The sequence below is a fragment of the Monodelphis domestica genome, chromosome 2 (genome assembly GCF_027887165.1).
Source record: "Monodelphis domestica isolate mMonDom1 chromosome 2, mMonDom1.pri, whole genome shotgun sequence".
Lineage (NCBI taxonomy): Eukaryota > Metazoa > Chordata > Mammalia > Didelphimorphia > Didelphidae > Monodelphis > Monodelphis domestica.
In genome coordinates this window covers 212,560,787-212,584,783 of record NC_077228.1, presented here as the reverse complement: position 1 = coordinate 212,584,783, position 23,997 = coordinate 212,560,787, and the positions used below count along the sequence as shown (strand labels likewise).

Genomic DNA, 23,997 nt, shown 5'->3' with positions numbered 1-23,997 from the left:
ACCCGGGGAGAAGGAAGGTTAGTTTAGTTGCAAGAGCATAGAAATCCAAAGGGCTCTAGGGCCGCGCGGAGTCCAGGAGGCGGAGTTAGAAAGGGCCTGCCTGGCTCCGAGTTGCCTATGTCTGCCTAATGGATCCGGCTCTGGAACCCGAGCCTGAGCCGGAGCCCGAGCTGGAGCCCGAGGCTGTGCTAGTTCCCGCTGGCCGAGTGCTCAGGTGAGCCTGGGTGGAGAGGGCTGACCTTGAAGGGGTGGCGCCCCCAGGAAATCCTCTAAGATTCTGCAGGTAGACCACGTGGGGGCGGGGGTAGTTTGGGGCTAAAGGAGGGGAGAGTTGGAGGAGTAAGTTCTGGAGAAGCGGGACAGAGTTAGGAATGAGGGTCTAAGTGCTTCTGGGAGAAAGGAAGGAGGATGAAGGAGAAAGGGAAGAAGAGAAGAGATGCTGTAGTGTAGGGTGACTAGCTAGGACCGGAAAATGGCAAAGACTGGGAGGCAGGACAGACGGGGCAGGGGCCCCTTGTCACCCCGCACTCCGTGGTCTTGGTTCTCTCTCGACCCCTCGCAGCCCCGACATTCTCTTCTCTTCCCACAGCGCTGAGGAATTATTTGCAGCCCGTTCCCGGAACCAGAAGCTGCCCCTGCGTTCGCATGGCCAGAAGGTCTTCCTCCCCGACGGCTCCAGGGCCCAGGAGGAACAGCTGCGGCTGTGCCGGGAGGAGCTTTGGAAACTCTTTGCGGAAGAGCGAGTGGAGCGACGGTGGGCGAGACTCCAGAATTAGGGGGTTTCGGATGGAGAGACGGAGACCGAAAGTCAGACAGAGATAGATAAACTAAAGGAAGACAGAGAGTGAGAGTTTGGAGTGAAGGGCTGACCACTGTTGGATATTAACAAAGCCTTTGGGCACGGAAGGAGGAAGAGGAAGGGAATATGATATTCTGAAAATCTCAAGAAGGGCCGCAGTTCTGGGAATTCGACCCCAAATCCAGGATTCAAATTCAGAATTTTAAAAATAAATTTTTATAATTTTCTAACCAATTTTTCTTCTACTCCTTATCCAGGGGCAGCTTGGTGACTGCTGAATGGAGTCCTCAGGATGGGGTGGTAACGTTGAAATCCTTTGCGGTGAGTGCTAGTACCCCAAGCCAGCAGCAGGTGGATAGGAGGGACCCTGGGGCACCTATAGGGGACCCCTCACCTTTATAACCAACTGTCTCTTTCATATAGGGTAAATTCTGGCAAACCATGGGCTTCTCTGAAGGGGGTCAGCAGCGGTTATATCCAGAAGAGGCCCTGTACTTGCTGGAATGTGTAAGTTGGCATAAAATGGGATGGGCACCCCGTGCTTCAGAACACTTTGTCTGTCTCAGCTTCTGTTGCCTTATCTGTAAAAGAGGGATAATAATTTGTATGGAAAGGGCTTTGTCTGGGCAGATAGGTAGTACAATAGATAGAGCATCAGGCCTAGAGTTAGAAGGACTTGAGTTCAAACAGACAATTTCCTAGCTGTATGACCCTGGCCAAGTCTTTAACCTCATTTGCCTATCTCTTACCCCTTCTGCCTTAGAGTTGTTACTACAACAGAAAGTAAGGGTTTAAAAAAAAAGTTTTGCAAACTATAAAGTGTCTTGTGTTGAGTCTGTAAAAATTTAATTTATTTAAGTAAGTATTTAAGTATGGGATGTCCAAGCAAAAAGAAATTCAGAAACTGGTTAGGATTAGAAAATCAAGACAAATACTTCAATTATATATCTATAGACTATGTTCCTGGAACATAATAGGTGCTTAATAAATATTTGATGAATGAATGGATTGAATGACCACTATAGAGGATGCCCCAAGAGTCTTAGTGAAGTTTTAAGCTTTAATAAACCTTCAGAAGTATAAATGTTATAAGCTCACAAAAAAAGCATTTGAAAGTTTTATTTAAGTTTCATTTGTGCTTCTATAGAATAGTGAATTTTGAATAATATATTACATTTTTTTCACTTTAATGAGACAACTACAGCAGTATGATTGCATGTATTCATTAATATTTCTGGATGACATTTTGAGGAAGGAGGATTTGTAAAAATCTTCCTCTGCCTTGGCCACTTGGCTATTTCTTTTAGACTTTTTTCATGTGGGATCACAACAAAACTATCTGAATGAAAACCTTGTTCTTTGAGTGATCTTGAGGCCAGAATTACAAAGTCAATCCTTTCAGATACTGAGAAACTCCTAGTGTACATTTTTACAAATCTTTATTTTATTTTATTTTATTTTTTAAAATATATTTTATTTGATCATTTTTACAAATCTTGAAAATCAACTTGTAGCAGTAGCTAGGTGGCTCGGTGGATTGAGAGCCAGGCCTGAAGATGGGAAATCCTGGGTTCAGATCTGGCCTCAGATACTTTCTGGCTATGTGACTCACTAAATCAAATTATCTCATAGTTACCAATCTTCTGCCTTTGAACTGACAGTATCTATTCTATGTCAGAAAGTAAGGATTTGGGGGTTTTATTGTTGTTTTTAATTTATATTCCAAGATATTTTCTCAATCACATGTAATAACTATTTTGAACATGTTTTCCAAAATTATAAGCTCCAAATTGTCTTCCTCCCCTTTCTTCCCCTCCCCTCTCTCAAGGATAGTAAGCAATTTTATTTGGATTATATGTTATTATCATGACAACATACTTCCGTATTGGTCATTGCTGTAAGAGAATACTTATATAAAACCAAACCCAAATAAACTAATGTGAAAGATAGCATGCTTTTGAGGTGCATCTGACTCCAACAGTTGTTTCTCTGGAGGTGAATAGCATTCTTTGTCAGATGTCCTTCAGAATTGTCCCAGATTGTTGTATTGCTAAGTAGCTAAATCTTTCATTTGATCATCATACGATATTGCTGTTATTGTTTACAATGTTCTCCTAGTTCTACTTATTTTGCTCTATATCAGTTCCTGAAGATCTTTTCAGCTTTTTTCTGAAATCATCTTGCTTATCATTTTTATAGCACAATAGTATTCCATCACCAAACACATACCACAATTTGTTCAGCCATTTGACAATTGATGGACATCCCCTCAATTTCTAATTCTTTGCCGCCACAAAAAAAGAGCTGCTATTGATATTTTTCTATGAGTAGGTACTTTTTCCTTTTTTATGATCTTTTTGGTATACAGACCCAGAATTGGTATTACAGGATCAAGCAGTATGCAAAGTTTTATAGCCCTTTGTGCATACTTCCAAATTGCTCTCCAGAATGGTTGGATCAGTTCACAACTCCATCAGCAATGCATTATTATCCCATTTTTGCCACATCCCCTCCAATATTTATCAATTTCCTTTACAGTCCTATTGACTGAGGTGTGAGGTCCATTTTTTCTAGTCAAGAGTAATTTAGGACATTTTTTCCTATGATTACTGACATCTTTGATTTCTTTATCTGAAAATTACTTGTTTATATTCTTTGACCATTTCTCAATTGGGGAAGGACTTGTATTTTTATAAATTTGACTTAGTTGTGTAAAAAATTTGAGAAATGAGAACTTTATCAAAAAATTTATTATAAAATTTTCCCTTCTAATCTTGGTAACAATGGTTTTGTTTGTACAAGGTTTTTTTTAGTTTAATATGATCAAAATTATTCATTTTACATCTTAAAATATTTTCTATCTCTTGTTTGGTCATAAATTCTTCCCTTCTCCAAAGATCTGCCAGGTAAAATATTCTGTGTTCCTCTAATTTAGTTTTGGTTTCACTATATCGAATTCTTATACCCATTTTGACCTTTTCTCGGTATAGAATGTGAGATATTGGTCTGTACCTAGTGCCTACCATACTATTTTCCAGTTTTCCCAACAGTTTTTGTTAAATAGTGAAGTCTTATCCCCAAAACTGGGGTCTTTGGGTTTATCAAAAACTAGGTTTCTGGGTCATTTACTCCTATATATTATGTATGTAATCTATTGCATTGATCTACTATTCTATTTCTAAGCTAGTACCAAACTGTTTTGATGATTACTGCTTTATAGTACAATTTGAGAACTGGTACTGCTAGGTCATAGAAGGTAAGGGTTTTTAAAAAGAAAAGAAAAGAAAAGAAAACCAAGTTATATTGATGTAGTACACGATTGTGTTTATGTTGACATTAAATAAGAAACACCAATATTTTAAAATTTCAACTACTTAATCTTTAAAATGCTGTTTTTCTTAAGTTTGGAGCTTTTATACCTCTGAAGTTATTAAAGTTCCAAAGCCTAAAGGTGGTAAAGGCTAGGCAATTGGAGTTAAGTGACTTGCCCAAGGTCAAACAGCTAGCATGTATGTGAGACCAGATTTGAACTTGGGTCTCCGGACTCTAGAGGTGGTATTGTATTCATTATGTTACCTAGCTGCCCCTTCTAATTACATTTTTTTTTAATTTTATTTTTTCTAATTATATTTTATACTGGTTCTGTATACAAAACTCCCATGCCCCCACCTCCTGCCCCTAGGAGTCATGTTGACATGTCTGGCTTAGAACACTGAAGGCGATTTTACCAGGATTACACCTCTAGCATATATCAGGGTTGGGATTTGAATCCCTTGTTTTTTATACTGAGCGTGGTTATTTGTCCTCTATACCACATTTCCCTTCCTTTTTCTTTTTAAATAGTCAAATTGTAAGCACAGCAAAATCTTAAATTCAACGTAGCTTCCAATAAATTGTGTGTAAATATGTAGTCTGATACAGCATATAATTTGCACAATCCTGCCTCTTTACATCTACTATTCATCAAGGATAACCTTCCATGTCAAAATTTTATGGAGATAAAATAACATATATATTTTTTAATCCTTATCTTCCATCTTAGAATCAATACTGTGTATTGGTTCCAAGGCAGAAAAGTGGTAAAGGCAGGGCAATGGGGGTTAAGTGACTTGCCCAGGGTCACGTAGCTGGGAAGTGTCTGAGGCCAGATTTGAACCCAGGACTTTTTGTCTTGGGGCCTGGCTCTCAAATTACTGAACCACCTAGCTGCCCCCCAGTAATATATTTTCCTAAAATTGTTTAGTATCACTTATATTACCCAAAATATCTCCTCCTTTATTGACATAGACTATAACGTAGATTAAAGAGCTTCTATGGCTGACAAATGTATCACCCTTAAGTTAACCTAGTAATGAGCCACTTTGAATTTAGTCTAATCTTTTTTTCTGTTTTTCAAATCTTTACCTTCTCTCAGTATCAGTTCTAAGACAGAATAGAGGCAAGGGCTAGACAATTGGGCTTAAGTGATTTGCCCAGGGTCAGAGAGTCAAAAGGTGTCTAAGGCTGAATTTGAACCTGGGTCCTCCTCATGCTAGACTTAGAACTCTATACACTGTGCTTCCTAGCTGCCTTTTGGTTTAATCTTTGACCTAGATGAGCTATAGTCCATCACCAGGCCCACGCTCAAAAGATTTTCCAGATTGGTATAAGACTTGCCAGAGCTTTGTGTTCTGATGGTATAGCCTTCAAGAAGTATGGCCTTGGACATGTACAAGAATATTCATAGCTGTGCTCTTTGTGATGGCAAACAAATATGGGGAAAGGGGAGAGCAAAGGTAAGGAATAAATTTCCTCCCATTTATATAGATGGACAAATAGACATGACAGACAGATGGATAGACAGATAGATGGATAGATAGACAGATTATATAGATAGGTAGGTGGATAGATAGATGAATGGATGGATGGACAGACAGACAGACAGATATTTTGTGTATGTAGTTGTTTGCACCTCGTCTCCCTCATCAGAATGTAAGTTCCTTGAGGGCAGTGACTATTTCTGTCTTTCTTGGTATCCCCAGCCTTTCTTACAGGGCCTGGCACATTGTAAATGCTTAGTAAGTGCATGTTCATGATCGAGGGAAGAGAGAGGGCATATAATCAGAGCTTTGGTTTTCCCCCTTCCAGGGATCCATCCAGCTTTTCTATCAGGACCTGCCCTTGTCCATCCAGGAGGCCTATGAGATGCTACTGACCCAGGATACCATAGGCTTTTTGCAGTATCAGGTATTCCTCCTCCCCACACATATACCCTCAGGCCAGGAAACTCCCACTTAACAAAGACCCCAAGTGGAATTCACATCTATGGGCTCACAGGTTAGAAGCCTAGGACCAATATTTATTATCTCGGTTAAAAGATGAGACCTTTGAGGCCTGGGACTTGTCCTTGTATGCACAGTTCCTGTGTGTGTAGTCTTTATTGGCACTTTATAAAGGCTTGTTGAATTAAATTAGATAGGTCACCATGGGCAAGCCTTCTAATTTAACTTTTGAGCCTCAGTTTCCTTATCTATAAAATGGGAATAATTAACTAGTATGACCTACCTCACCAGGATGTTTTCAGGACACCTTTGTGAAGCACTATATAGGGGCAAGTAGTGGCTCAGTGGATTGAGAGCCAGGCCTGTAGATGTGAAATTCTGGGTTCAAATCTGGCTTCAGACACTTCCTTAGCTGTGTGACCCTGAGCAAGTCACTTGACCCCTATTGCTTAGCCCTTACCACTCTTCTGCTTTGGAACCAATAATTAGTATTATTAGTATTGATATATTAATATTGATTCTTTTTTTTTTTAACCCTTACCTTCCATCTTAGAATCAATACTGTGTATTATTAGTATTGATATATTAGTGTTGATTCTTTTTTTTAAAACCCTTACTTTCCATCTTAGAATCAATACTGTATATTATTAGTATTGATATATTAGTGTTGATTCTTTTTTTTTTAAAACCCTTACCTTCTATCTTGGAATCAATACTGTGTTTTATTAGTATTGATATATTAGTGTTGATTCTTTTTTTTTTTAAACCTTTACCTTCTATCTTGGAATCAATACTGTGTATTATTAGTATTGATGTATTAGTGTTGATTCTTTTTTTTTTAAACCCTCACCTTCTATCTTGGAATCAATACTGTGTATTATTAGTATTTATATATTAGTGTTGATTCTTTTTTTTTTTAAACCCTTACCTTCTATCTTGGAATCAATACTATGTGTTGATTCCAAGGCAGAAGAGTGGTCAGGGCTAGGCAATAGGGGTCAAATGACTTGCCCGGGGTCACACAGCTGGGAAGTGTCTGAGGCCAGATTTGTACCCAGGACCTCCTTTCTCTAGGCCTGGTTCTAAATCTACTGAGCCACCCAGCTGCCCCCTACTTAGTATTGATTTGAAGATAGAAGGTAAAGTTTTTTGTTTTTTAAAAGCACTATATAAATGTGAGCCATGTAGGTTGTCCTAAGTTTATACTGGTCAAGAAATGGAAGAGAAGGTCCTATCACCTTCCTGTGCAGAGTCATAACTAGGACTTTGACTCATTAGCCAGGAGTAGCATTAAGTTATTCCAGGAATGTTCTTCTTGCATTTTGGAGGGAGGCAGATACCCAAGCATTCAAAATGGAATTCCTCTGGGCAGCTCAGTGACTCAGTGGCTAGAATGCCAGGCCTAGAGTCAAAAAGACTTCCTGAGTTCAAATTTGGCCTCAGAAAAGTACTTAATAGTGTGACCCTGGACAAGTTACTTAACCCTGTTTGCCTGAGTTTCCTTATCTGTGTAAGGATTAAAATTTAAAGGGTTGGACTAAATACATAAAAGTGTGGTCACTGAAATTATTACTCAAGTCAGAAGAACATTTTTTGGTAGTTTATTTATAAAAGGAGAAAGAGTGAAAGTAAGGAAATGAGAGAGAGTAGGTAATTCTAGCTGGGTCTGAACCAGGCATGGCTTCAGAGGCCCCAGTAGAGGGCGGCCCAAAGGTAAATTAAACAAGGGTTTTAGCCATGAGGCTTCCTCCAAGAGTAGGAACCTTTCTGGAGGCTAAGTACCTCCAGAAAAGCCAGGAAAGGGAGTCAGCCTTTTTCACTCACCCACATGGTAGTTCCAAGGGGAAATGGAAGAATAGTCCAAGATCCCCAGCTGGAGCTCTTCCAGGGCCAAGTTTGAAGGTGAAAGAGCTGGTCACAGGAAGTTCTTGCCACTTTTAAAGACCCTTCCTTTCATCACTTCCTGTGCCTTCCTTCCATTTTACGTGGACCAATTACAGCTATAGCTTTGCTTAGTGGGTTTCTGATTCATCACCCACTATTACGCACATGGATCACAGACCTCCCCATACTTAACGATAAGTGGGGGCTATACGCTTTTGGTGATTAAATCTAAAAATGGGCAGGGGAGAGTTAATCCCATCTTCACATCATATAAAATGGACTGCAAAAGAAAATGGCAAACCACTCTAAGAAAACCACAGATGGGGTCATGAAGAGGAGGACACAAATGAAAAATAATTAAACAACATTCCTGTGGAACTTATGGCAAGAGCCATCTGGTTGTTGAATTGTCATGATTTGTGTGTAGAACCCTGTACTAAGTAAGGATTTGATGGATGGAGGCAACAGAGGAATTGGGAAGTATTAGAAAACAAGGCAAGAAAGAGAAGACAAAAATCTAGCAATCCAGTTTCTGCCCTTGGGGAGCTCAAGATACAAGAAGGAATGCTGAGTAACCATTGTTGGAACCTTTGTGTCAGGATGAAGACTATCCAGAAGATTCCTTTCCTCCTCCGATTTGGGTGAATGTCTGACTTCTCCTCCTTCCTTCCCTAGGTTTTCAGCCACCTGAAGAGACTGGGCTATGTGGTTCGGAGGTTCCAACCTAGGTAAGACCTTTCAGGCTGCTGTAGAACTGAGATCCTAGGCAACTTGGTTGTTCTCTATTGACCCTGAAGGTCTACTCAGCTGGGGCTTCCCACCATGTAATTAGGTTAGGTCCATCAGATATCTAAATCTCTTGTGGTCTCAAGCCCTGACTTGACTGTATTAGGTCAAGTAGGATACTGGAAAAAAGCTTGCAAACTGATGGGAGTCATTAAAAGACTGTGGTCTGAAGTCACTGAAAAGAGACACAAAAAACTGGGACCGTAAGAATCTTAGACCACCTGCCACAGCCCAGAGATCAAGCTGCCAGCTGAGAATAGGGTTCAGAAAAATTGGGGTGATTTTTATTTCTGCCCCTGAGGGTAGGATGGGGACATGCAGTACATTGCACTCCCTCTCTGCCTCCTTCTATTAATAGACAGATAGATAGGTAGGTAGATAGATAGACAAATGAGAGATGGATGGACGGATGGAGAGATGGATAGAGAGATGGAGAATGTGAAAGGAAATTCTTGGTTCTCTTTGTCTATTCTGAGATAGATAATATTTCAGTCATGTCTGACTCTTCATGACACCTTTTAGGATTTTCTTGGCAGAGATACTTGAGCAGTTTGCCATTTCCTTCTCCAGTTCATTTTACACATGAAGAAACTGAGGCAGATAGAGTTAATGACTTACCCAGGGTCACACAGTTATGAAGTATCTGAGGCCAGACTTGAATTTAGGAAGATGTCATATGACTCCATGCCCAGTGCTCTATGCACTGTACTACTTAGCCGCTCAGACAGATAGCATTTTACACACCTTAAAGCATTACATAAATGTCATTTGTGTTTATAAAGTATCTAACATAGAACTATTTTCAGTTTACTTTGATTATACAGTAAATGAGTATCCCTTCCCTCAAGTAATCAGCAATATAATCTTTCTTAATCTGTTTGGTAATATCTTATATTATTAGGCTTAAAAGTCTTGTTATTCTCAACATTGTTAAGTCATTAATTATTAGTATATAATAGAATAATTATTGTCATATATTAAAATTCATCAAGTCAAGGCCAGTTAGTTAAACCCTGTTCTCTAAATCTGGATTTGTCTTCTTATCCCTGTGTATCACTGATTATAAAGAGGTCTAGGTAAGAATATTGGAAGTTTCTCCTATCCCAGAAGCCCCATGTGGTCACTTAGTGCAAATAAAACTAGCTGGTTGGCGTCTTCTCTCTTCATTCCAATTCTTCTTTTGTTCTCTATCATCTCTTCTTTTTGTCTAACTTGGCCTTGGGGGATATAGCTCAGAGGATGCTGGATTAGCAAAATGGCTCAGTGAACTTTCTGTTTTTCCACAGCTTGGTCCCATCCCCCTATGAGAGGCAGCTTAATCTGGATTGTGGAAATTCTCGGAGCTCTGAAAAGTGGCATGGCAAGAGGAAAAGGAGGAATTCTAGTCCTCGGTAACGAGTCCCAGTTCTAACAGCCCCCGGCTGTTTGGGGGGGTTGGATGGAGTTATGAAGGGCCTAGGTGTGTGGATTCGTGGAAGCAAGTGATGACGAGGGCAGCATGTGCCTCCCCATCAGCACTAAATTCCCAGAGAACCCAGCACCAAACATTCAGCCACTTTGGCCGGAAATCAGCCTAGCTTCTCTCCAGTTGTTTTATGGTGCCAGAAATTCTTCTTCCCTAGGGCTGACTGATGGCATCCTCCACTGGTGACCCCGCTGGGATCAGATCTGTTTCTTTCCCACATCCTGCAGGTCTGCTGATAAGAAACCCAAAGCACTGGAGAATCTCCCCTCAGGGCTGGATGGGGCCCATGAAAGTCAGGCAACTCCAATCCACTCTGCCCCCAGCCAGAACAGCAGATGCCTGGAAGAGAAACCCCAGGAATCAGGCTATGTGAAGGGTCCAGGGGGCTGCAGTCAGCCTCTGGAATTCCCAGAGCCAGTCCCCAGCCAGACAGAACATCATGAAAGGACCTTGAAGGAAGGAGGAAGAAGTGAGGCTCGAGCAGCAGAGAACGATGGGAACCAGAGAGTTTCTAAGCCACGATGGGACTTCGATCAGATCGCATTTCCTAACATGGCCCACGATCACCCCCACACCCTGCTACTTGCCCCAGACCCAGAATTGCTCCCGGGGAATGTCACTGCACGGGAAATTGATGCAGCCCCTTGGTGCCAGCTGCTGAATCAACGGAAAGAGAAGCTTTCTAGGAGGGAGCGGGAGCAGCAGAGGGGGTCTGCTCCCTTCCGAAGCGATGTGAATGCAGACCCCGAGGTGCAGCGGTGCACCAGCTGGCGGGAGTATAAGGAGCTGCTACAGAGGAGGTGGCGGCAGAACACCTGGAACCGACCCCCCAACTTGTGGAATCAGCCAGTCACTCCCCTGCTGAGCCCTGACCAGGCAGCCAGCCCAGGTATGACTGTCTTCTGATCTTTTGGGCCCCCACCCTCACCCCTCTGTCCCTCACAGAATTCTGGGAGATCAGGGTCACGTTAGTATGCTATTTCAAGAGGTAGGCCTTATTGCTTTGGGACAGAATATGGTTTTATAAGAGCATATATAAAATATACAATTTTATACATTAAAATTAAATATTTTAATATATTATTTTATTAATATAATATCACACATTTATTAAATTATACAACAATAATTTAATTAAAAAATAATTGGGGGGGGTTAAAGGGGGTTAAGTGACTTGCCCAGGATCAACCACACAGGTAGGACGTGTCTGAGACTAGACTGGAACCCAGGACTTCCCAAGTCTAGGCCTGGTTCTCAGTCTACTGAGCCACCTAGCTGCCTCCTGATTGTTTATTTTTTTAAGTGTTCAGTTTAATTCCCAGAGGACAACTCCACGGTGGATTCTAACTCTTTTCCTTCTGAATGCAGCCAGTGTCTTACAACAGATCTCCTTACTGAAGACCACGCACCTTACTGATGAAGTTGATGGGTAGGTCTCTAAAGCAGTATTTCTGTTGTTTCAGAGGCTGGAGCCCCCTTTGAATTCTTAGGAGCTTTGGGTCCTCAGCACACCAAAAGTTCAGTTTTGATCTTAGCCATAAAGCAATTGAGATGGAAGGGAGAAACCCCTCCATCAGTTTCTCCAGACAGCAACTGCTGTCTTCTCCAGGAGCAAAATAGGGGTGGGAGCACTGGAATGAATAGACTTGGGAGCTCTCGGCCTCAGGGATCGGAATAGAGAAAGTGTCTGGGAATATTAGTTCCTGTCCTACTAATAATATTTGTAAAGCACAATCCCTGGCACACTGTAGTTGCTTTCTAATGCTTTGTTCCTTTCCTCCTCCCAATTTCCCCCTTATTTCAATTTGTTCTCATGGCCCCTTAATCTCCTTTCTGTGGGTCTATCAGTAGGCTGTTGGAGAAGTCTGGGGACATGGAGATCATTTTTAACATCTATCAAGCAGATAGTGTATCCAGTTTCCGGAAAAATGACCCAGGAAAGCCATATGCTCGGATGTGCATCAGTGGGTATGAACCAGAATAAGAGCTGAGGCCTAGAAGCAAACCAGCTCTCTCTTCTCCCCTTTCCCATCTCCCTTTCTCTCAAGATCATGCCACAAAGCATCGGATGTAGGAACTGGGTATATTTAGGTTGGTGATCAGAAGACTAATAGAGGTATGGGTTGTTGTTGAATCTTTTTTTCAGTCGTGTCCAACTTTTTTTTCTAAAACCCTTCCTTTCCATCTTAGAATTAAAAAAAAAAAATTAAACCCTTACCTTCTGTCTGAGAATCTACACCAAGTAGCAATTCCAAGGTAGAAGAGAGGTAAGGGCTAGGTAATTGGGGTTAAGAGACTTGTACAGAGCCACACTGCCAGGAAATGTCGGAGGCCAGGTTTGAACTCAGGACCTCCCCATCTCCAGGCCTGGAATTCTACTGAGTTACTTAGTATGCTGCTCCCTTGATATCAGTTCTAAGACAGAAGACAGTCAAGAGATCAGCAGTAAGGCTGAATGACTTGCCCGGGGTCACACAGCTAGGTAGTATCTGGAACCAACTCCAGGCCTGGCATTCTATCTGCTGTGCCACCTAACTGCCCCTGTGTCTGACTCTTCACGACCCATTTAGGGTTTTCTTGGCAGAGATTCTGGAATAGGTTGCCATTTCCTTCTCCAGTTCATTTTACAAATGAGGAAACAGTTCAGTGACTTGCAGAGGATCACACAGCTAATGTCTGAGATTGGATTTGAACTCATAGAAATGAGCCTTCCTGACTCCAGGCTGTGGTGCTCTATCCACTGTGACCCCTAGCAAGCTGTGTTCAAATATTTTAAGGACCATCAGTAGAAAAAAAAATGAGGCCTGCTTAGCTTGACCTCAGAGGACAGAACTAGGAAGAATTAGAGGGAGTAGGGAAGAGTTTGCAAAAGGGGTGAAAGTAGATAAATTTGCATAGGAAATTTCCTAACAGTGAGGGCTGGCCCAAAGTGGAATGGGCTACCTCCAGGGGTGATGAGTTTCCCTGAGAGATTTTCAAGTAATGGCAGTCTACTTGAGATACTACAGAAGGGATTCATATATATTGGGATGGATCAGGAGTTCCTAACCTTATTTGTGTCATGGACTTCTCTAGCAATCTGGGACAGCCTAGGGAGTTTTTCTCAGAATCATGTTTTAAAATGCATCAGTTAGGGGCAGCTGGGTGGCTCAGTGGATTGAGAGCCAGGCCTGGAGAACAGAGGTCCTAGGTTCAAATCTGCCCTCAGACACTTTGTAGCTGTGTGACCCTGGGCAAGTCACTTGACCCCCATTGCCTAGCCCTTACTGTTCTTCTGCCTTGGAACCCATACACAATATTGATTTTAAGATGGAAGGTAAGGTTTTAAAAAATAAACAGAGAAATTAGTCATATTGATAGAGTTAAGAATCTCTGAGAAATGGTTTTTGAGATCCTTCCCTACCCTGTAATTCTGAAGTCAACTTGAAACCATTTTCTTCTATCGCCTACCCCAAGGAAGGTCTTTATAAAAATACCACCTGTTTTTCTGGGAACATTGACAGGGTGGGGAAGGAGAAGGGGAGGCAGGGGTCTCTGCCATATCTTTTGTCACTTCTCACAGCAGACAAGGTGGGAAGGGACCCACAAACAAAGCCAGAGTTCCTGAGCCTTGGGGAGACTTTGAGCCAGAGCTGTTTCACCTTAACCATTAATTTCTTATTCAAAGACACTGGGCTGAGAAATCTGAGGGAACTTGGGAGGCTTGACTGTTGTTGTGAACTCCTTCAAAGACTTGTTTATCTCTGCAGATTTGATGAACCTGTACCAGACCTCCGCACCCTCAAGCGGCTGTCTTTCCAGAGCGGGGATGTTCCCTTGATCTTCGCCTTGGTGGATCATGGTGATATTGCTTTCTATAGCTTCAGAGATTTCACATTACCTGTGGACCTGGCACATTGACCAGCTGACCTCCAGACCTCATCTTGATAGCCTCTGACCTAGGTCAGAGTTAATATGATAGAGAAAAACGTTGCTTCCATTTTGGCAGGAATGACTTACCACTCATACCCCTCATTTTCAGTTGTCTCCTGCATTGGACTTTTTTGTCTGGTGCTTTACCAGTGTTCATTCCGGCTTAAGCCACCTTCACAGAAGAGCAGGCTTGAAAAATGCCAGGCAAGTTGTATTGCCTTACTGGGGGGACAGTCTTCCTGCTTGCTCTGATTCTTCTGTGCTGCCCTTGGGACCTAGTACCTTTCTTCCCACAGGCCAGATGACAGAATCTTGGTCCTGTATTAATGTAAGAGAACTTGGATTGCATCTGGGAAAACCTGGACAAAGCTAAAGCCATTAAACCTCTTTCTTATGTCTGATGTGACTGTGTTTTGGGGTAGTTTGTCAAATCTAACTTTCCCACCTTCAGCCCATTCAATTCCTCTACCTGGAAGCAATGGAGGGCTCATTCCTTATCTTTACCTTGTTTCTTAACCTGCAGGGCAAAGACCCATGTCATCCAGTTTTATTCTTCCATCTAAACTCATTTCTGGGGTGTGGGGCTGAGGGACAAGAATGTTATCTGCCTCGAACCAAATGAATAGGCATCCTGGCATCACTGGAGTCTAAAGCATTTTCTTCTGCTTTGGAGTTTTGAGTAACGAGAGTAGAGTAGACCCTAGCTTTCTCCCTTTCCTTTCTCAGGACCCCTTCTCCTTGCTCCTATCCTTTTTGTGATAGATGGTGGATCAGTTTCTTGAAGCACAGGATTGCATAAACAGGATGGTAGCTCTTGCCAACTTTCAAGGTGCCAGGGTAAAGAAAATGGGTATATAAGAGAGTTATGAACAAGTCATTGGCTCTTAAATCACTCCATATGGCAACAGCTGTTCTATGGGACATACTCATGGAGTCCTCGTGTGCCCCCTGACTTCGTAGTTCCCACATTCACCAGCTCCCTCATATTGGTTCTGTTGCTACCAACTGAAGGGCTGCCAGGCAGCTTCTCTGTCTCAACCTGTGCCCAGATTCCTTCCCCTATCCCCTACCAGCTACTTGTTAAAATCAGATCGATGCCATTCGTGTGCCCTGAGGAGTTTAGGGGGAGGTTTTGGTGAGGAGATCTCAAGTTAATTAGATGTCAGTCAAAGCTTCACCTTCCTTTCAAGTCCAGCCATCTACCCAGGACATCTCACTATCCCCCTCCCCAGGAATCCTCCATCCACTTCCCCAAAACAACTCTCTCCACTGGGCACTTCTGGCTTAAATGTATGTCTTCTATTAGGATGGAAACACTGACTACAAAAATTGCCCCTTTTAAAAATCTTTGTATCCTTAGTGATTTGAGGCATCTAGCAATCACTTAAATGCTTCCCTTCCCCCCCACCCCCCATTCATTCTGGAAACCGGACAGTTTGTCAGCTAGCAATTCTTTAGCAGAAGGGAACTTTGTGAGTTTATGCCCCTCCCCACGGTCGCCGTCGCTGAAAGTGGGAGAGGGTCTGGAGAACTAGAGAACAACCTTTTGAGAACTACTTCATGTTTCCCCACCAGCGGTGGAACACCGGGTTGGGCGGGGACAGTAGTTCGGCTCCCAGGTACTCCCAGGTAAATCTAGGGGTGGGCGTGGCGCCCCATTTATGAATATTCACACTCAGCTCTTGGCCCCGCCCTTTGCCTGCTCTTAGCTCGGGATTGGATGTTTGCCCTCCCCCACTTTCCCTGCGGTCTTTGCCCGCTCTTCAGCTGTTCCTCTTCAGTTCCACGAACTTTTGTCGGGGTAGTCTCGAGGGGGCCGTCGAGCGGGACTCGGGGATATACTCTGGTCGGTGCTTCTGGGGAGGATGGGGCGGGGCCACGTGGTTAGTCGGAAGGCTCTGGGCCCCTCCCCGTTCTTTATGTAAATAACTGGGCGTGCTCCACCTACTCCCCGGCTCCGGGCGGTGGAGGTGACCAGGAAGGAGACGGCTCCCTAGCAGCCCGAGAGCCAGGCGAAGGGCAGCTGAGCTGAGCCGAGCCGGCTGCTGGCTCCAAGTGACGCCGAGGCCTCGGGGCAGCAGCCGATCTAAGGTTGCAGGTGAGAGAGCGCTCAGAGCTGGGACCACCACCTGGGGATCTGCCCTTTCAGGGAGCCCAGGAAGGGGAGGGAGGGTGGTGGCCGGGTCAGCCTAAGCTGGGTTGGGCGAGGATGCGCGTGGACCGAAGTTGGAGCTAAGCCCTCCCAGGGTCCAAGGAATTTTCTCCAGTGCCGCCGGTAGAAGCTCTAGAGCTGGGGTTCCCACCGTCCGGACTCCTGGCGACTCCCTGGGAGAGAGCAGCACCTGTAAAAAGCGGCGCCGCCCGGAACTTCCCTCCGCGTAATCCGCCTGTGATTGGTTACGGAACTTGGATTTCTGGGTTTGCCGAAGCGTTTTTGGGGTTTGGCTTCCGTGGAACAGGTGCTCGGCCCCAGGTTGGGGAGGGACAGGTGGGGAGTCTCGCCCAGGGGCACGCCAGAGTTCGCTTGGACTTAGAGAGCCCCCAGCCCCCCTCCAACCCCAGGTGCTGGCTTTGCTGACTTTCTCTTGCTTCCTGATTGGGAGAGTTACTTACTTGTTCTCTTCTCCTTCTGAGGAGACTTGTTGGAGTCGTTTAACCCCTGCAATTCACCTCTGGCTCACTGCGCGCCGGGGCTTTGGACTCTTGGAGCCTCTTAATCCTCCGCAGAGCAGACACAGGAAGCCCGACGTCTCTCTGGGTATCGCCCTCTCTCACTCTCTGTGGTGCTTGTGTGAACACACATCCCTCCCCTTCCCTCCTAGACTCTTTTGGACACTGTTTGGGTGGAAAAGCTGAGACCTTAAGTCAGGGAGTCGGGCACCTTTGCCCACACCAAGTAGGGAGAAGATAGGAAATAGAGATTTAAAGAGAAGTGGAAAATCCCAGTGATTTCCGGGGTGGGGGTGGGAAGATTTTGAAGCCATTCTTAATTTGTGGATCTGGCTGGAATGTTTGGCCACTGTCGTAATGAGACCTGGGGATCCACAGAGGTTTAGAAGGGTCCTCACATCCAGCTTGCCTTCCGATCCCACTCTTTATCTGCTACTGGAATGGGTCTGAGCGGGCAGCTCCCGTGCCCGGATCATTGCTGAGCTGACCTCTCTGTTTTGAACTTAGACTGGATTTGAAAAATCAAAATTCTCTTAGCCTTTTACTTGAGACCTTAGCGCACGTGTAATGGATGGGAGCAAAGTTGTGTGGTTTTATGGTGCTTTACGTGATCGTTGGGAGATTTGGAGTCAATGAAAATACAGTTTGTCTACAAAGCACACAATTGAGAAAGTCCTAGCCCTAGCTAAGGTGGGGTGGGGACAGGGGAGGAAAAATAACTAGGAGAGGGACACTAGAACAAACCAAAAAAATAAAATAAAATAGAGGGAGATTGGGAAGCTCAGACGGTAAGCATGTATTAAGTGCTTTTTTATTGGAGACGTTTTTCCGAAGCACTGGGAATTAAAAAGAAAGTGAAGAGTAGACCCTGCTCTTCAAGGAGATCACAATCAAGGGGGAAGGGGAAAGCAATTTACTATTTTACCACAGTGCCTATCACTGTGCCAAAGTGAGTCACAAAAATTACCTTATTAGAGCATAGGGTCAACTAATAGTCAGGAAAGAGACTTCAAAGAAGAGTTTAGATAATAATAGAAATTTAGAGGTCATCTCATCATGGCTGCTGGAAAGGAATCATAGTAATAATCTAGTCATTTTACAGATAAGGATATTGTAAGAGGGAAAGGGATTTTTATCTAGGATCTGTGGTTACAAGTCAAATTTGGAAATCCGGTCCTTTCCCTTCAAATCCAGTGCACTTTCCTCTTTACTTCAGCTGATAAATAATCTAACACTCTCCACTTACTCATAACTTCACTGAGAACTGGATTGAGAAATGAAACAACTTACCCAAGGTCACAAAATCAGTAAGAGAGCCAGGAATCTCTGCCTCTTCTTAGTCCCTGGACAGTTTCCCCTAAGCCAAATTAAAACATCTATTATAATAATAATAGCTAGCATTTATGTAGCCCTTTAAGGTTTGCAAAGCCCTTTACAGGTTATTATCTTTATTTTGTAGATGAGGCCAAGCTAGTTCCCCAGGGTCACACAGCTGTCACAGGATTTGACAGGAGACAGGATTTGAACCTCAGCCTTTTGGATTCTTTTAGACCAGTATTTAATCCACTGCATCCCCTAGCTGCCATATCTAGAATATATCGGAAGCAGGTTGGTCAAATCATTCTGATGCTACTAGGCAGTTTTTTGAGGGATTGAGATCACTGTTGGCTACTTGGGATGAGGAAGAGTGAAAAAATATCTTTCCTCTCTCAGCAGTGGGGCAAATTGAGGTGGCAGTATGGCATGGAACCAGAGATTAATATAAAAAATAAGTATACAATGCTTTAAGGTTTATGAAAGGATTTTTAAAGTATTCTCATTTTATCCAACTAATGTGAACTAAGTGCTAATATCATCCTCATTTTACAAATGAGGACACTGAGGCCAAGAGACAGTCCAGGGCCACATGAAGTCAGTATCTGAGGCAAGAGAGGAATTTGATTCTTCTTGAGTTCCAAGTCCAATACTCTATCCATTATATCACCTAAACTTTTGTTTGTTAACTTTAAATCTTCTGAGTCTAGACTTTTAGGAGGAGGAAAGCATAGTGGTAGAATTTCAGTTGGCATTGTGTTTTTGACTCAAGGACAGACCCTCATTGCAAAGCAAATGCAAATGCAAAAAATGATTTGTGTTTTGTGTGCTTTTTTCTGTTTTGGAGGAGAATTAGTGGTTGGAAGATCAGGTCTTTCCTATGGTCTAATCACAGGCCTTAAACAGGAAGATAGGAAGGCTTGAGTTATATTGGAATGACCACTGCTGAAAGTAGCCAGATTGCTAACACTGAAAAATATGTGAATCTGTGTACTTTTAGGTTCACTGTTTTAGGTATTTTATCAAACAGGGTCTACAAATTCCTATGATTTTAAAGGTCATTAGGCAGAGCTCTGCTTCCTCCTATTGCCCTTTAGAGGACCTCGTTATTCTACAGTCAAGACTTTGTGGAGATTTTAGTTCCCACACTGGAGAAGTGCTACCTGGAATCTATCATGTTTTGAGTCTTGGCATTTAGGCTTTGGCTGCTTGTCTATTTGTGATTAGATCTATCTGTTAATATGTGGTAGAGATCCTTGTTCTATCTCTAGAGTGTCCTGGTTGCCTCGTTGTCCTATAAAGTGTAAAACTTACATACTTTTAGGGTAAGCTAGACGGCTCACTGGATGGAGGGCCAGGCCTGGAGAGTGGAGATCCTAGGTTCAAATGTGGCCTGGGACACTTCCTGGCTGGGTGACCCCTATTGCCTAGCCCTTACCACTCTTCTTACCGCTCTTCTGCCTTGGAACCAATAAACAGTATTGTATTTATTCCAAGACTGAAGGTAAGGGCTTTCAAAAACAAATTATATGCTTGTTCTTGGAGCTCCTAGGGCCTGGGCTGAAAATTTATGTTCTAGAGCAGGGATTTATTCACTTTTATTTGGGTCATGGACCCCTTTGATGTTTTTAAATACATAAAATACATCATTACAAATTATATTGAAATACAGTTATAAAAATATTTTTAAAACAAATTTACGGAGCCCAGGTTAAGAATTTGAGTTTGGGGAAAAGAACACAGACAACCAGACCTTCTGGAGTTAAAAACGTCTTCCCTGGAGCCTAGTGATCTGGGACTTGGCCTTCCAACCAAGGCCTGTGGCTTTTCATGGCCCTGTGAAGGATCATGGGAGAAGGGTCCTTCATTAGTTGCTTAGGGAATTTCTCTGGTATGAGCCAAGGAACTTCTTAGTCTTAAGTGACTTTTTAAAATTTGCTGCCCAAATCTCTTCAGTCAGGATTTGTACCTACTCTGAAGAAAAGTAATACATAATGAATCCTGAATATTTACTGCCAGTGTGAAGAGATTTTCCTAAAGGAAACTTGGAGGTCATTTCATCCCACCCTCTTGCCTGGGGGCCAACCTTGAGCAGCTTATTATTAAACATCTATGAGGTGCCCTAGGGTACGGTGCTGAAGTAGGGGCTAGTTAATTGCCTTGTCCAAAGTCATACAGGGACCAAAGAAAGGAGAGGGAAGGGCGTGTGTTTAGGGACTCTGCTCCCCGTTGCACTGGCCTCATAGTGGCCTGCTCCAGAAATCTGGCGTGCTTTCTTTGAGGGAGATCCAGCAGTGGAATGAAGGAATGAATGCAAAAACATTGATTAATTTCTGAACTATGATGTGCTAAGGGCAAGCGAGCTAGACCATCATTGCCCTCAAGGAGCTTCCATCCCAATATATTTTATCATGTAATAATGCATCAGTAAAGAGTTGGAAAGTGAAGTGAGGAGGGAGGTATTTTCTGGTACCTACTTGGTTTGGAGATGGCCTGGAAGCAGTGTGGAGACAAAATAAGGTGAAAGCTCACCTTATAGAGCCCAGGGACTTTGGGACATTTGGTTCCAAGGGCAAGTTGTTGTGGAGTATGGCTAGAGTGGAGGCAAAAAAAGCATTTATTAAGTGCTGTGCAAAACTTTGTGTTGGCATTCTGAGGAATCACCTCATTCTTTCCTTTTCAAAGGACCTAAATTGAATTCTTGGTCTAGGAGAGGCTTCAAAGGTGACTGCTCTCTGTTCCTAACTATGTCTCTCAGGAATTTAGAGGAGGGCAGAGTGTACTCCTGAGCCCAGCCTTTAAAGTAGGAGGACATCCTGGGAATGCTATTGAATAGTGCTTGGGTGCTGTGGGGCTCAGGCCAGCATCAGAGCCAGATAATCTCCTTAAAGCAGGTCAGGAAAATCCTCAGGGTGCCAGGCCATTGGACAGGGCTCCCACCTCGGACAGAGAACCCTGAGCATTTGCTCTTTTAGTGCCGGAGGAATCTTAACCTGAGACACACTTTTGCTCAAACTTTTTCTGAGTCAGGCAAAATGGGAAACCCCTTCTAGCTGAACATCCTTCATGCTGACTTTTTTCTTGAAAATGCCCTGTATATTCTTGTAGTTATTTGTCAAAACTCAAGAGAGGGATGAAGGCTTGGGAATGGAACTGGGCCTCTGAATGTGAAGCTCTCATAAAACTCACCCCATATCATCCAACTGAAACCCTGTTTTATTGACCAAAACATGCTTGGAATGCTGGCCTTGACTTTTTCTTGTGCATAAGCCCACCTCTTTTTTCCAGGTGCTTGGTTCTCATTTTTGACCATTTCCTCTACATCCCCACTATCCCAGAAGGAATAAAAAAGGAAGCTAGAAATTTTGGAGTGAGTTGAGGTGGGGAAATGATCCAGGGGTTTCACTTCCCCCACCTGAGCTCTTATTTCTCTAGAATTTTTCCTCTGGCTGCTGCCTTTTGCTTTGAAGTCTTAGCGTGTTTATCTTCCCATGCTGCTATGGTGGTGGAGAGGCAGCTAAACCTTAATTATCAATAACAGGCTTTTTATTAAACTGCTTCTATGGATTCGGTTCTCAGAAGTGCAAAAACAAAGGTGAATCCCTTTCCCTAAAGAAGTTTGCATTTTCTCAAGAGGGATAATGTATAAACAAGGCAGTTTTGGAGGAGAGGCACAGGCAGCTAGGGAGAGCAGATAAGACACATTTCAGATGGCATAGGAAATGAACTGTGACAAAGTTGGGCTTCTAGAGGGCAGAGGTGAAGAGGAGCTGTATTCCAGACCTGTGCAAAGGTAGGAGATAGAGAATATTATGCTTGACGGCTAGCAAGGATCCTGGTTTATCTGGTCTCATGTATAATAGGCCTAGAGAACTTGAGGTTTGAATAGCTGCAATCTGACTTTCTAATTTCTAAGCCTGTTGGAATGTAGAAGATCTTCTCTCTCTTTCATCCCTGACCAGCCCTCCTTAATAAATAATCTGGGACTGAGTTGTGGTTAAATCTAATTGAATGTAGTAGCAGAGATAGTGGAGGAGGAGGAGCTCTTAATTTCTGCCAGATCTTTCCCACCCTCACCTTCCCAAGAACTGTCATGTTTATTGTCCTAGCTGACCCTCCTCTCTTGTGACTGGTGTGACATTAGTCAGGGTGACAATTCTTCCAGATTAGGAGTTGGGGAGCATCAATTTTTGGTGGTACTTTTTTAAACCCCTTTCTTCTATCTTAGAATCAATGCTAAGTACTGGTTCTAAGGCAGAAAGATCAATAAGGACTAGGCAGCTAGGGTTAAGTGATCTGCCTAGGGAAGATTCTGAGGCCATATTTGCATCTAGGACCCCCATTTCTAGGCCTGGCTCTCTAGCCGGACCATCTAGCTGCCCCATGTTGGTAGCACTTCGGTTTAAACTTCTTTGGACATCTTGGACACCGCAAAAGCTGGTTGTCAGAGCTAGTATAGATGGCCAGGCAGTCAATAGACATTTATGAAGTACCTACTATGTGCTGCATTGGCAGTACCAAGAGAGGCAAAAGACAGTCCTAGCTTTCAAAGAGCTCACTGGGTCATAGAATGTAGAAATCACGCAAAGAACTGTGTACAATTAAGCTTTGTAACAGAATAAGTGGGACATAAATAATCAGAGGGGAACTGGGAAAGGCTCCCTAGAGAAGGTAGGATTTTAGCTAGGAGGAAACCAGGGAATCCAGAAGGGTGGGGATGAGGGAAGGAGGAGAACATTTGAGGCCTGGGGACAGCCAGTGAAAATGCCCTGACTCAGGAGATGAGTGTCCTTCTTGTGACTTGGAGGCCCTTGGCCAGGATAGGGGAGCAGTCATTCATTCAGCAACCAAGTATGCCATGAGGGAGAGGGGAAAGTGGGAGAAGACTAGAAAAGTGGTGGAAGGAGGGGCATGTTTGTGAAGGATGTTTCAAGAGTTCATATCTCTGTCTCACCATCATTCTCTGTCTTTTTGTGTTTGCCACTCTTTCTCACATTCATTCTTTCTGTCTGTCTGTCTATGTCACATTCACTCTCCTTCTCTGTGCCTTTCTGTGTCTCACCCTCATTCTCTTTCTTTTGTCTTTGTCTTTGTGTCACTCAATCTCATTCTGTTTCTTTCTGTCTCACCTTCATTCACTCTCTGTCTGTGTCACTCTCACCCGAATTCTCCCTCTCACCCTCATTTTCTCTTTCTGTCTGTCTACATCTTTCTGTCAGTCTCACCCGCATTTTCTCTCTTTATGTCTGTGTCACTCACTCTTTGTCTCACTCTCCTTCTCTCTGTCTATTTTTGTGTCACTCTCAATCTTATTCTCTGTCTTATTCTCATTCTTTCTTTTTGTCTTTCTGTGTGTCTCTGTCTTTCCTTCTGTCTGTCTGTCTCACACACATACACACACACACACACACACACACACACACACACACACACACACACGCCACAGCCTCACAGGATGTTGGGGGGAGAGAACAACTTCCTAAATTATCGGCTTGGCTGCTGGGGTTTGATCATCAGTGAAATGTCTTTTAGAAAGCTCATTCATTCAACAAGCCCAGGGACTATGAAATTGGCATGTATCCTCTTGCTGCTTGCTGAAAATAACATGTTGGTTGAATCTGGTGTAGAAAAGATTCATCTTGGTTTGGCCCTTTTTCCTCCTAAAAAAAGAGTAGAGATCACCTGCCATTCTCCCTGGTTTGCTTCTTGTGTCCTACCCCACCTCCTCCCAGGCAGTTCTGGCTCCCTATCTGGGCTGTTCCTTGATCATATAAGAACATGGGATCAGGGCTTCAGAGCTAGTAATACCTCAGGGAAGATCCAGTACAAACAACCCCCCCCCCCCCTTCCTTTTTAAACCCTTACCTTCTGTCTTAAAATCCATACTGAGTATCACTTCCAAGACA

General features: G+C 43.3%; 2 protein-coding genes across 7 annotated transcripts in view; both read left to right on the top strand.

The window, feature by feature from the left end:
* Positions 1-47: 47 nt before the first annotated feature.
* Positions 48-14,508, top strand: TSEN54 (tRNA splicing endonuclease subunit 54). 3 transcript variants are annotated; one of them, XM_007482657.3, is made up of 11 exons: positions 48-214; positions 590-754; positions 1,057-1,120; positions 1,223-1,306; positions 5,927-6,025; positions 8,620-8,672; positions 10,017-10,121; positions 10,423-11,084; positions 11,564-11,624; positions 12,047-12,163; positions 13,945-14,508. In XM_007482657.3, the coding sequence occupies exons 1-11, from the start codon at positions 129-131 to the stop codon at positions 14,093-14,095; spliced, it is 1,647 nt and encodes a 548-aa protein (XP_007482719.1). In that variant the 5' UTR covers positions 48-128; the 3' UTR covers positions 14,096-14,508. The 3 variants fall into 3 exon arrangements, with proteins under 3 accessions (XP_007482719.1, XP_007482720.1, XP_001377652.1); XM_001377615.4 differs by having other exon boundaries at positions 51-214; positions 12,044-12,163; XM_007482658.3 differs by lacking the exon at positions 5,927-6,025 and having other exon boundaries at positions 49-214; positions 12,044-12,163.
* Positions 14,509-15,873: 1,365 nt separating this feature from the next.
* The window catches only part of LLGL2 (LLGL scribble cell polarity complex component 2), a 78,036-nt gene continuing 69,912 nt past the window's right edge, over positions 15,874-23,997 (top strand). For 3 of the 4 annotated variants that reach the window (XM_056817142.1, XM_056817140.1, XM_056817138.1), the window contains exon 1: positions 15,874-16,205. The gene's annotated coding sequence lies outside the window, so the exon portion shown is untranslated. The remainder of the gene's footprint in view (positions 16,206-23,997) is intronic. The other variant, XM_056817141.1, reaches the window with a different exon arrangement.

What these genes read in the sequence shown, in the direction of transcription:
- TSEN54 (XM_001377615.4), top strand. Translation starts at nt 129, where the DNA reads ATGGATCCGGCTCTGGAACCCGAGCCTGAGCCGGAGCCCGAGCTGGAG. An exon ending in CCCTGTACTTGCTGGAATGT is followed by an intron (nt 1,307 to 5,926) that starts GTAAGTTGGCAT and finishes TCCCCCTTCCAG; the next exon opens with GGATCCATCCAGCTTTTCTA. An exon ending in AGGAGGAATTCTAGTCCTCG is followed by an intron (nt 10,122 to 10,422) that starts GTAACGAGTCCC and finishes CACATCCTGCAG; the next exon opens with GTCTGCTGATAAGAAACCCA.